The 12878-nt window shown below is 51.2% G+C and overlaps 1 protein-coding gene across 1 annotated transcript in view; it reads right to left on the reverse strand.

The window, feature by feature from the left end:
• RIN3 (Ras and Rab interactor 3) overlaps positions 1-12878 on the reverse strand; it is a 136374-nt gene that overhangs the window by 39650 nt on the left and 83846 nt on the right. The window contains exons 4-5 of the mRNA XM_063091435.1: positions 9844-9916; positions 2946-3037 (exon numbers count right to left, since the gene is read on the reverse strand). Coding sequence (XP_062947505.1) covers positions 2946-3037; positions 9844-9916 — 165 coding nt within the window. The remainder of the gene's footprint in view (positions 1-2945; positions 3038-9843; positions 9917-12878) is intronic.

Raw genomic sequence — 12878 nt, forward strand, 5'->3', positions numbered from 1 at the left:
CAGGGAAAAATGATTCTGATGAACCTGGATTTATGTCCTTCAGCACTTGGGGACTCCAGGTCTGACTGGAACCATCCAGTTGCTAAGCTGCGACATACTTGAGTTTCATTTAAATCTCATTCTCAAGGAAGTACATGCTGACAGATGAAGCTGAATTGCTGGCTGGTGGCTTCCCCAGTGGTAACCTCCCTTCTCCACTTCCAAATTGTGCCTGAGATCAAGCTCTTCCAGGAAAGAAGGGCTCATCTATTCCAAAAAGGAATGAGGTTCTACTAAGAGGAGCAGCTTGCATCAAATACAGCATATTCCTAGGTCTTAGGGGCAGCCACTCCCTCCTAGGTGTGAGGAACCTGCAGGGAGCCTGGGGCAGTGATTCCAGGAATGCCCGCTGAAACCCCACAGAGGGGCCAGGGGCTGCAGCAAAGCCACCCAGACTGAGGCCATGCATCTTTCTTGTTCTAACCACTTGGCCTCCAAACCGGCCACTGAGTGCTTGTGGCAAAACTGCAGAGAAGTTTGTGAAGATCAGTAGAAAGGCTGTGACTGGAGCAGAGAGCACTGGGGGCAAATCCCAGCTTTGTTCTTTCCTGTCTGGGGACCTTCAGACAAGGTTCTGGACTGGGTTAAAACTTGGTTTTCTATCTTAAAGATGTAGTTTTGTGCAGCTCAGGTTTTTATAGGTACTTCTGGGTAGATGAACTCCGATGTACCTGGGTTGTGTAGAAACTCTGATCTGGGCCTGAGTCTTTTCATCAAACTGCACCCCATGCAATTCTGTATTCCTGACCAGTCTCCTCTGAGTGGTCCTATGCTGATTGGAGTGCAGATCAACTGTCCTTGCTTTGCCCCAGTGTTCTCCAGGTGGGTCCATCTCCCCCTCCACCTGTGCTGCAAACACTTCCCATGGGACGAGCCATGCACCCAGCGATGACCACCGAGCCACTGCAGGAAATGCCTCGGGCTCTCCTGAGCTGGGGCGGTGTGGCCATGCCCCCTTGACATGCACAGCCAGCCCAGCAGTGACCACCAAGCTACAGCAAGAAGGGCTCCGGGTTCCTGAGCTGGGGTTGTGGGGGGCAAAGGCTTTTGCCACACCTGCCTGGCATGTGCACCCAACCTGGCAGTGACCAAGCCACCCCTGGAAGCCCCCCACCTCTGTCTCCCCTGTAGGAATCAGGGGGGGTGCCACAGGCCTCAATCCTGCCCCCCCTCCTTTCTCCTTCTTTTATCCCATTTCCTTCCCCTTTCCCCTCTCCTCCTCCCCCCAACTGCTCTGCAACAACATCCTAGAATGTAAAAAATAATATTAAGAAAATTACATTTTCTTAAAAAAAATGATGTAGTTTTGATCTTTAAACTATACGAGAATTCCACAAGACAATGCCAAGTGCTCTGCAGTGGTCAGAAAGTGTCATCCATGTCCTTTGAGACCTCAGGGGGAGGTCAGCTGGATTGTGCAAATCACAGAACTATCACCTGTCCCATATCCAAGCTCCTGGGAGGGTAAAAGATGAACTAAAGTGTCGGGGGCAAAGTTCAGTGTTTATTCCCACTATCAACTGAAAACTGGCCCTAAGGTTTATAAACTGGGTATGAAGAATTAAGGGCAGCATGAGAGAGTGGCTGGAGCTAGAGGTAAATCCCAGCCCTGCCGTGTACTGTGTGACATTGGACATGTTATTTAACTTCTTGGGCCTTAGTTTCCTCTACCTTAAAATGGGAATTATAATAGTACTTACTCTGTAGGGTTGTTTGAAGCTGTGATGAATCAACACAGCTCAAGAGGTCAGCCTGAACTTCCTACCTGCTGGCCCCTGACCACTGGCTGCCTACCTTGTGGCATCTCTTGTGTTGCTGTCCAGAGCCCCTCCGGGTGGTGGACGGCAGGCTGGCCTGGGAGCCAAGGATGTCTGCTCTGATCCCAGGTCTGCCCCTAACTTCCTCTATGCCTGGCTGTGTCCTCTCGGTCATTTTTTCTTCTGTTCAATCAGCACCAGTGAGCAGGGCACCCCTATGGTCCAAGCACTGTGCTCAGCTGCATGTGGCGCAGTGTCCCGTGGAGGGTTTAGTCTCACTAAAGACTTAGTGATGAGCTGCTTTCTTCATAAACGTGACCTGGCAGCCCCCGGTTATGAGGCTCTGGGTCTCTGACCAGGCTTTGGAGCCTGCAGGGGCTCCTGAAGCAGCTGCCTAGAACACGATCTTTCTGTTCCCTGGTAAAGAATTCTCTGCTCCCGACACATGGTGACAGAGGAGACTAGCCTGTCTTCCCAGAAGCAACAGACTTGGTGAGCCCGGGTTTCCCAAGGGCCAGTATGTGAGGCCTGAGTTCTAGGTGAGCATTGGCTGATTCCATCCCTGTAGGGCACTCAGTGTAATGAGCTCCTCTTATGATGGTGCACAACGCTCCTGTCCCCTCCTGTCCCCTCCTCTCCTGCTTCTTTTCCTCTCTGCTCTTCATCCCGCAAAAGCTCAGAGTGGCAAGGGAAGGTGTGTGCTTAGGGTCAGTTAGTTGGGCAGGGGGCGAGGGGCACAGTCCAGTCCACGATCATGTTCATGCTGCTTTTCCGGCTGTGGTGGCTGCTGGGGCCGGCTCTTTGGCCACCAGAAGGGCCTTGGTGTTGAGCTCAGCTTCTCCCAGAGCCATGTCCTGACAGCAGGTCAGCCTTTCTGGCCCTGACCATCCCCTCCCTACCTCAGACCAGACGAAGTTGTGCATCACGACCTCCTGGACAGCTGCTACGGGCTGTACTTTGAAAACTGCAGCATCTCCCTGCTACGGTGGCTCAGCAGCCTAGACAGGGGTGTGGCTGGTCCCACGGGAGCTAGGACTCAGGATTCAGCTTGGTCTCAGCCTGAGAGGCACAGGTGGCCTCTGGCAGCAGTCCTCGGGCCCCATTTCCTAAAGTCCCACCAACTCCCCTGGTCCCATGGGGAGGACTTACCGAGGCCCAGGTTGGAGATGGTCTCGAGGTCTGTGAAGCTCTTGGCCTCCAGGACAGCCTGTGGCAGCCTCAGTGTGAAGGGCAGTAAATCTCTGTGGAGACATGAGTGCTGGAGGTCATGTCTGGGGAGGGTCCATTGTGTCTGTTCCCCAGTCTCCACAATTCCCAAACCTATAGCCCATAAAGGAAGAGCCCTGGTGACCCCACCGGCTGCTGGGAACATCCTTGGAGCAAGGGACAGAGCCCTGAGGCTGACGGAGCATCCAGTCATACCTAGGTCCTGTGCCAGCACCACATACTCAGAGATGTGGGAGACCCTCCTCAGGAATGGGGGAGTGGTCACCACTTCTTGGTTTTTCTGGCCTGCTGAGCTCAGGCCAGCTTCCTCTAAAGGCATTATTTAGGGTCAAGTGAGGGACCTGCCCCTTCCTGCCCTCTGACCCTCACTGCCCCCACTGAGATGTGCAGTGAGCACACAGCCAGGCATCCCCTGGCAGGCGCACAGTCAGACACCCCAGCGAGCGCACAGTCAGCTCTATTTGATGTCTTTGGTCTGAATGGGGAACTGTCCAGGGCTCCCTCCAGAGATCTTCCAGAAGGGATTCAGACAGATGAGGAAACTGAGGCCCAGAGAGGGAAAGGGCTATGTCCAGGCCACACGGTGGGTTGAGGGTAGAGTGTGCTGAGCTCCAGGCCTCCTGACTTCCAGCCCAGGGCTGTTTCACAGAGTCAGGAAGGAGAATGTGGCACTGCCAGGACCCCAGGACGGTGGTCCCAACTCTGTCTCACCCTGGCATCTAAGGCCCCGCTTTCGATCCGTGTCTCCTGCACCTTCCTCATTGCCCCAGCTGCCCGTTTCCTCCTCTGTGAAGAAGGGGATGGACAGAGGACTGACAGGATGACAGCAACACTTCTGTGGCACTGCCGCTGTTAGCATTCATGACCGCTCCGCCCTCCCTTGCTCGTGTTCTGTCCACCTCCTCTCCACCCACCCATCACTCACTGAGAGCCTCCCCCTAGTGAGGACCCCTGCGGTCTTCATGGCTCTTCTGTCTGCACCTCATCTTCTCCCTGGAAACACTAGGCTGTGAGCCCTGGGGGCTCCTGGAAGGGACGGGGCAGCTTCCCACGTCTCTGACGCCCTGCAGCACTTAGCACATACCATCAAGGCTCAAATGGTATTTGCTGAATGGACCCAGCCAAACTTTGGGAACTTGGAGGGAGAGCAGAGCAGCACTGCCTGGGAAGGGGGCTGGTGGTGGGTTCAACAGACCACCTCTGTGGCCGCCCGAGGCCCCGCTGTTCTGTGATCTGCTTATACAGCTTCCCAGGGGCCCCTGTCCCTCCCAGAAGCCCTTTCATGGAGGTGGAAACTTCTGTTTATGGAACAGCAGGACAGGGAGGCTGTGGCACAAGATTCTGGGCCCTTCTGCGAGGCCCTGGGGAGTGGCCTTCAGCTTCTCTACAGTCAGATGGGGTAGGGGCTGGCCAGCTGACCTTTGCATCTTCTCCACTGTCACCTTGTGTGACTCTCCTGTGAACTTGAGGTTTCTGATGGCCTTCTATCTGCCCCTCCAGGCAGGCCTGACCCAGACCCAGACTGGATGGGCCCTCAGTGCTCTGTTCCCATCTCAGGCTCTGTCCTGCCACCAGTACCACAATCTCTAATTCTGAAGGGTGGCAAAATTCATCCCCGAGTTGCCTCAGTTTACCTGGTTGGCTGTATGGACTGTCAGCAGGACTTCCAACGGTTCTTCCATTGCCTTGTCCATCACAATGGCCAGCAGAAGCCTCTCAGCTCCTCTGGTGCCCACCTCCTGGTCACCAAGACAACCTCCTGACACCTGTCACTTCACTCTCACCTGCTCAACATGCTGCAATGGCAGCTGCAGATCACACCCCAGCCTCGAACCCTGGCATCCCAGGCCTTCTCAGTCTGGTTCCCGCATGGCTTCTCCAGCTTGACCCCCCAATTGTGCCCTCCACAGATCCTTCCCCATGCGCAGGGGCTTCCCCACTGCCTCCCAACACGCCATGCTCCTTTGCCTACAGTGACGGTCCCTTGCTCATTTCCCACCTCTGAGCTCGTGCAAGGACCTGTCGTCCTACACATCCTTCCAGGTCTTACACGTCCTTTGAGGCCACACCACGGCTCTTCTTCCTCCATGACCCGGTGTTCAAGGGCTTGATCCAGCTCTGCTGCCCCACTCTTCATCCAGTGCAGCACTTTACCTGGGGGCCGTCTCTTCCCACCCAAGGAAACCACACACAGGATGCGGGTGTTTGTTGAACATCTACTATGTGCCGGGTACTTGGCTCTGTGTTTTACAGGCCTTATATCCAATTGTACTGTTGTTGTTGTTATATTATACCACAACAATCCTATGGGGAGGCCTTAACACCTTTGTTTTATAGCTGATGACACAGAGGCTCAGAGAGGTTAAGGGACTTACCCAAGCCCACCCAGCCAGTAGTAACTTTCTAACCGAAACACTGAAACATTTTAAAATCCGTACTAATACAACACTTGATTCTATACAGGGCAATACATTCACTCAGGATCACAAACCACTGACTACATATTTTTTTTAGAGAAAAGGAACTATCGTTTTTTGAGCTTTATCAATCAAGCAACAAGAGCATTATCTGTGTTATCCCACTTAATCCTTATACCAGTCCTAGCAGGCAGGTACGACTGTCATCTTCATCTTTTTAAATGTTAGATTCTTTTTTAAAGAGAAAGGAAACACATATTCATTGTAACAGAATCAAATAATACAAATGTGCTTAAAATACAATGCATAGGTCCTCCCTTTCCAGAGTCCCACTATCCACGCTCTGGGGAGTGACCCCCCTGGCCCTTCTCCATGAACCCGTATCTTCATCTATACACACACCCCATTTATCTTAAGAAAGAAAACAGCATTGTTATGTACCATACACTGCCCAGCAGCCTGCTTTCTTCACTTAGCAGGAAAGCTATATACAGTGAACATTTTCAGAGATCCAAACCTGCACACTACTCTCTTTCTTTTTCTGTGCTGCAGAATGTTCCACAGGGTGACTATCATTTATTTTTCTTCTTTTGATGGACATCCAAGCTTTTTTTTCTTTCTTTCATCAATGCTAACCTGTAGAGCTAAGTGCGTAAGTACTGTTCCAAGCACTTTACATATATTAGCTCTTTAAACACTCTCAACAACTTCATGAAGCAGGTACTTTCTCTGTAGCCATCTCACAGCTGAGAAAACTGAGGCACAGAGAGACTGTGTGGCTTGCCCCATCCCACAGCTTGTAAATGTCAATGCCTGAATTTGAAGGCAGGTAGACTGGCTGCAGGGTTCAGGTTCTTAACCCCTAGACTCTACTCACTCGTAGCAAAAAGTCATTTCCAAATTGCAGCTGGATCAAACAATGATGCAAAGAACAATTTTAGCACATAATCTTTCTGCCCTCAAGCTAGTACTTCTATTGAATCAATAGATTCCCAGATGTGAATCTACTGAGCCACAAAGTATATATACTTTAAGAAATGACAGAATCGCTATGACAAACTGCCCCCTTCTCCCAATCTTGTACCAGTGTACACTCCAACAACTCTTGCAAGCGCAGCCTCAAGAGTGAATGGCCCCAAGCAAAGCAGCTGCTTGCTCCTCCCAGTTCTAAAAGAACAACGACTGGCACCCCACTCCCCCAACGTCAGCTCCAGTGTGTCTTCCTGGTGTCCCCCTGCTCAATGGCAAAGGGGGAGCCTGGAAGAATTGCCCAGTTTGGGGTCTGGGCGGCAAATCAGCCTGCCTACGTAAATCTTAGCGAGGTGTGAAGATGTGGAAGGCAGGAGTCTGAAACTGGTGATAAAATGCATGGATTAGTCACACCCAAATGCTAAGTCCTTGGGTCTTGGAAAATGCCAGGGAAGCCCTCCAGGTGGCCTGCTGGGTGCTGGGGCATCCATCTGAACGCTTGTGGACAAGCAAAAACCAGAGGGACCTGGACAATTTTGAGGGAATCCACATAGTCCTCAACACCTGGTCTTGTAAAGCTTTGGGGATGTGACTCCCTGGGGGTGACGCAGTGGCCTGGGGAAGAAGACCTCCAAGACGGAAGGCCCAGGCCCGTGAGAGTGATATCCGAGTTCCCTCGACACCCATGACCTCCTCAGCTCCATCCCCCCGGAGGTCCTGGATGACTTTTGTGGTTGTAAACATTAACCTCTGCAGGGAAAAAAGCACGAACTCATTTGGGTAAAAAAATTTTGAGTGAACGTGAGGCAGAAAGATAGAGAAAAGCATGAACTTTGGAATTGTCAGCCCTGGGTTAACATCCTAGCTCTGCCATTCCGGTTGGCTGTCATTTCCACCTCAGCATCGTCCGACAACAGGGACACAATGTCCTCTTTTTAAAGGGTTGCTTTAAGAATTAAATGAGTGGGTGTATAGAAAATACACAGCAAGAGCCTGCCCTCGTGGGAGCTTGTATGTTTCCTTTCTCCTCCTAGGACTTCGGGTCAAGGGCTTTTCTCCAAGCCTCAGAGCATGAGGCTCAGGCTCCATTCTGTCACCCCAGCTCACCCGGCCCATCCAAAGCAAGACTGTGGCTGCATTAAGTCAGTCCCCAGCTCCTGGCTAGGTGCCTGGGAAGGCAGCTCCAGACACAGTGATAAGAGCTTTCTTCAAAGGCAAAGATGACCACATGGTCACCCCTCCTCCAGGAAAGGAGGACAGCGCTTAGTCACAACGCATCCTAGGAGGGCTGGCCCAAGGGGCCCCGCACCTCCTTCCTCATTTTGGTTAATGGCACCCACTTCAGGAGGCTAATGACTTCGGTCCCCAGAGCTGTGCTGCGGAGCAGACCCCGTGATGGGGCCCCATGGCACAAGTGCTGCCACAAGTGCCCTCTGGGGAGAAGCTCCGAGAACGAGGGTCAGGGGGCGCTGCTCGGAACGGGGCCTGTGGTTCAGTGTGCTGTTGGGAATGCATGTCTAACCAAAAGCCAGGACTGACAAAAACTTATCAAAGTACCCCTCTGTGTGATGCCCTGGAGGTGACACAAAGGCACATGAAGCATCTCTGGTAATCTCCTGCTGCTTCCAGTTGTTTGGTTTTGAAGGAGTCTGCAGGGCAGGTTCTTAGAATTACGTGACCACGGAGCTCTAGAACTCTGGTGTTCCATCTTAGCTAACATCCCCTTGATAGATGAGGCAACCAGGGCCAAGAGAGGTCGAGTGACTTGCCCAGGGTCATGCAGCCACTAGGTGATGGGTCTCCAGCTCCAAGCTTGGGGTTCTGCCTCCTGAGATATTCAAACACTCAGGCCCTTGAGCCGACACCCCTCCCCTCTTATACAGTGATGCCAGGCTCTGTGCCCTGTGACCTCCTGGAGGGTTCCATGGGTCTTTGAGGGTGGGCAGACAGGCATTGCTTTTTCTAGAATGTGGAGAAATAGCAGCCTGAGGAGAAAAAGTTGGGAGGTGACAGCAGTGAGCTTGGTGACCACGGCTTCAGATCTCCCGGGACACAGATGAAACCACTGCCCAGCAAACTCTCCCATGCTCAACCCACGGAAATAGAACCAGAGCAGCTACTGGGTGTCGGGCAGTGTCCTGTCTCTTCATGTGCGTTATCTTATTTCCTCCTCTAGCACTGAAATAATTGATACTATCATTCCCATTTTACAGAAGAGAAAGTCGAGGCTCAGAGAGATTAAGTAACCTAAGTTCTTGGCTTTGCAATTATGTCATCATTCATTCACTGTAGCACTCAGCATGTGCCAAACACTATGCTACGCTCCTTCTACTAAGGTAAGAACTTCTTGGAACAGGAAAAGGCCTGTTTCCCTGAGAGCCCAGGTGCCAAATTGTGCAAAGAGCCACGGGGCCTCTGATGTTTTGCCTGTGGGCCTAGAGAGACACACAAGGTCATCAGAATTATTGCAGGATGCACACAGTGGGGCAGCTGTAGCAAAGAGCATGGACTTTGGAGCTGTATCTAGTTTGAATCTCTGCTCTGCCATTTAGCAGCTGTGTGACCTCGGGCAAGTTATTTCCTTGTCTCAGTTTACTCATCTGTAAAATGGGGATAACAGGAGCACATACCTCACGGAATTGTTGGCAAGATTTAAGAAGATAACGGGTACAAAAACCCTTGGCACAGTGCTGGGCACTGGGTGAGCCCTCTGTAGGAGGCAGCTGCTGGAATCAACTACTATTATCAGCATCACCTCTTCTGCCCATCTGGGTAGGCAGGAAGGGGTGTTCTAGGTTGAGCATGGTTTTCACTAGAGGCAGCATGGAGTAGTGGTCCTACAGCCCACTCAGGACCCCAGTACATCCTGCCTAACTTCTAACCAGCCCTTGTCGAGGTCCTGTAGCTTAAGACGCGGGCTTATGGCATCAAAACATATTTTTAAGTTCTTGTTGATCTGAAACCAGTTCTGAATGAATAGAGTAGTTCTGAGTGTGGTTACCAGACACCCACTCCACCCAGCAGCTGCTTAACAATCACCCGCTCCCTCCCACGAAGGGGGACCAGCCCCTCCTGCTGCCCCCACAGGAAATTCCTTCAACAACTTCTACACCAGGGCCTGGTCAGATCCACACAGGACCCCAAGCTGTCCTTGCCACTGGTAACCCAGGAAGTTGGGAGATGAGCAGCTAGCCAGAGGGACAGGTGGTGGTGAGGGAGAGGCTCCTGCCAGATGGTGAGGAAAACATCAGAGCTAACACTTCTCATGGTTACCAGGGCAAAGCCAGGGGCCTGTCCCCTCTCTCTGCATCCTCTGGGCTGTACTCTTGCCTCTGGGGCTTCCCTATGACCTCCCCCACCCCACACACACCCCCAGGGTTGCATGGGATGTCTGCTGCAACCAGATGATCTCCTGTGAGGCCTAGTCTACTCACCTACTGACACAGTAGAATGCAATCAGTCTGAAGATGTCCTCAAACACAAGCACTGAGCCTTCCAGGTACAATACTGAGGAGAGAAAGAAAGGCCTTGGGTGAATATCCCAGTGAAGACAAGGTGGGAAGGAGGTACAGACTCCCCGAGGGCGGGGGCATGTCTGTGCTCACTGTGGGCCCCAGCACCTACTACAGTGCCTGGCCCCTGTGGCCCCAGACACTCAGATGCTGATTGGACCTCAGGTAAGTGACAAACTCACCTCTAGGGTGTTAATCCACTGAGATTTCGGGGGATTATCCATTATAATAGCTGGTGTTAGCTAAAAATACTCATCATTTTTGGCAAAACACAATAGATTCTAGATTGTAAAAACAGAATTAAACATTTAATTCATGAAGATCATTGCAAGGAATGGTCTTACATTTTGACAATTCTGAGGACTGTGAGGGGCCAGCAGGAGTGACGTGGCCCAGTTCTCCTTGGCCTCCAGGAGATGCATTGGTCCAGGTCACTGAAGTGGGGCCACTGGACTTTCACCCAAGATCCCCAGGGCCTATGAGAACCTAACCTGATATGGCTGCACAGATAACCCAAGGGTGAAGGTGAAAGAGAGTAGGGCTGGGCCTGTGAACCAAACTGACTCCATTTTCCCTGCAGAGGACACTTTGTTACTTTTCCACTCCTCAGTCATGAGACCCCTCAGGGCAAATGATTACCCCATGGGCTGCCCTGACAAAATAGACTGAAATAAGAGAGGAAACAGATATTTACTGAGTTGCAAAACCCCTCCCTAAGCCTTGTTTACTATAATTGTAAAAGTTACAGATTAACCTTAAGACCCCTTTAGGAATTCCCACCTGAGCACAAAGCATCAAGGTGACTGCTACAATGACCCTCCTGGGGTGACAATGATGAACACCACTGCCTACTGAGCATGCGCCCATGACACAACCAGGAAGAACAGAATGGGCCACCTCCAGTGACGCTGGCCTGCCACCCCTTAACTCCTTTCCCTGTAAAAGACCCTGAACAGCTCCCCTCGGGGGGCTAGCCTTACTGTTGCTACCCCCCTTTTGTGTGAGTCTCTCTCGTCTTTTAATAAAGCGTTGCTTGCTTTACGGCTGGGTACACTGTTCATTTCTATGACTTTGGAATCCAAGAGCCTAATTTAATCATTGGCAAAAAATTGGAAAGCTTTGGGCACCAGAGAGGACTCTAGCTGCAAGAGGCAAGTGGCCACTGGGACTATTTTGCTCCCATGTCTCTGCTATTGGTAGATCTCTCCAGGAGTCCCCGGCCTAAATTCTGACAAGGCAAGGCTTTATTCTCTTTACCTATTTCTGATTTTTCTGAGCCCTCTTCTGTTTGGTTGGATCGTATCCACGTCTGTATAGGTGCACCCTGGAGGGCTCCTGGCTATGCTTTGTTTTTCTCATTTAAATCTAGTCGAAACAGTGGGGAGAACTGCTTTTATCAATTACTGTTAATGAAATAGGTTGGCCCTGCCGATTGGGACTAGGCTAAACTGGACCCCACTGCTCCTCTTTTCTCTTTGTTTGTTTGCTTGGCTAGACATTTAGTTGAGTACCGGTAATCTGAATAAACCTTCCAAGCCTTGCATCAACTTTTGGACTTTCAGGTCATTTGTTTAAGGCAAGAGTGCAAGCCGAGCCTGACCTGTCGGTAACAAGGGCAACCTTGACATTTCCAACTCTGACAAGGAAGAGAGATCAAAGCATTTGCCCAAGGTCCTATCCCAGGGTTCCAGGATGGGGCAGTCAGTGCCTGAAGCTGGGGATGAACTGGCCAGTGGACATCGTGGCACAGGCGATGGCCTGCTTTGCAGCCCAGGTAAAGCACCCAGAGAAGGTCAGCGAGTTGCTGGAGGTCCCACCGCTCCTCAGTGGTCCTGGCAGACACCCACTCCCACACCTGACTCTCATCCCAGTACTCCACACACTCGACAGCTTCCTGCACTTGGCAGCCCCACAGTGAACTTTTTTAGGCATCAGAGGGGCCAAGAAACATGTGGACATCACAGAGCCCCTATTTCCTGTGGAAGTTCTAGCTTCCGTGCGACGGAGGGGAAAGGCAGGACCCGCTTTCAGGCCTGATTCTGACCATGGACCTGACAACGTGGCTCTGAGTACACCCCTTTCCCTCTCAGTGCATTGGTTCTTCCACCTGCAAAGGGAAGGAGCCCTTCCAGCCCTAAAACACACACATCTAGGTGACATCAATCTGTCATTCTGTTTTCAAAGCCTAGGACAGCACTCCACTGTATTGGAGGTCTGTGAGATGGTTATAGAGATACAAGAACAAACATTTTGTTTTAGTAGCTAATATGCGCCTTCTATGTACTGAGCATTGTTCTCAACAGTTCACATGATTTTCTAAAAATTTTACATTCATCTATTTATGTTAAAGAGATAATGGTTTCTCATTAGGATACACAGAAAAAATTTAAGAGAGTTTAAAGGAAAATATTAACTAGATTACAGTACAGAAGGTACTCACTCAGGATGTCTGAGAAACACAAGCCCATGGTATTACCACCCTCTGTGAATTCAGAGCCCCAGTGCCACCTAGTGACTGTGTTTGATCATTGCCAACTCCCTTCAAAGGGGCAGCAGACTGGCCACAGGAGGCTGGGGCCAAAAGACCTCTGGTAAGGGCTGGCCCGCAGCTCACTTGGGAGAGCGTGGTGCTGACAACACCAAGTCAAGGGTTAAGATCCCCTTACTGGTCATCTTTAAAAAAAAAAGACAAAAGACCTTTGGTAATAGCGAGAGGTAGAGAGAAAGCTCCATCTGTGAAATGGGAACAGAAAGACCTTTATCACGAATTCCTCAAGTGGGGTTAGTGGCAATGCACACAAAAGGCCTGGCCTAGCACATGGGGCATACCGAACAATTAGCAGCTTTCCCTCGCCATTAAGACTTGGTCTGACCTTTGCAGATTACTGATTAACCTTGAAGACAAAGTCATCATTCCCCCTTCTGTGCTCCCTGACACTTGCCATAAAGCCCTGCAC

Source organism: Cynocephalus volans, chromosome 3, assembly GCF_027409185.1.
Source record: "Cynocephalus volans isolate mCynVol1 chromosome 3, mCynVol1.pri, whole genome shotgun sequence".
Taxonomy (NCBI): domain Eukaryota; kingdom Metazoa; phylum Chordata; class Mammalia; order Dermoptera; family Cynocephalidae; genus Cynocephalus; species Cynocephalus volans.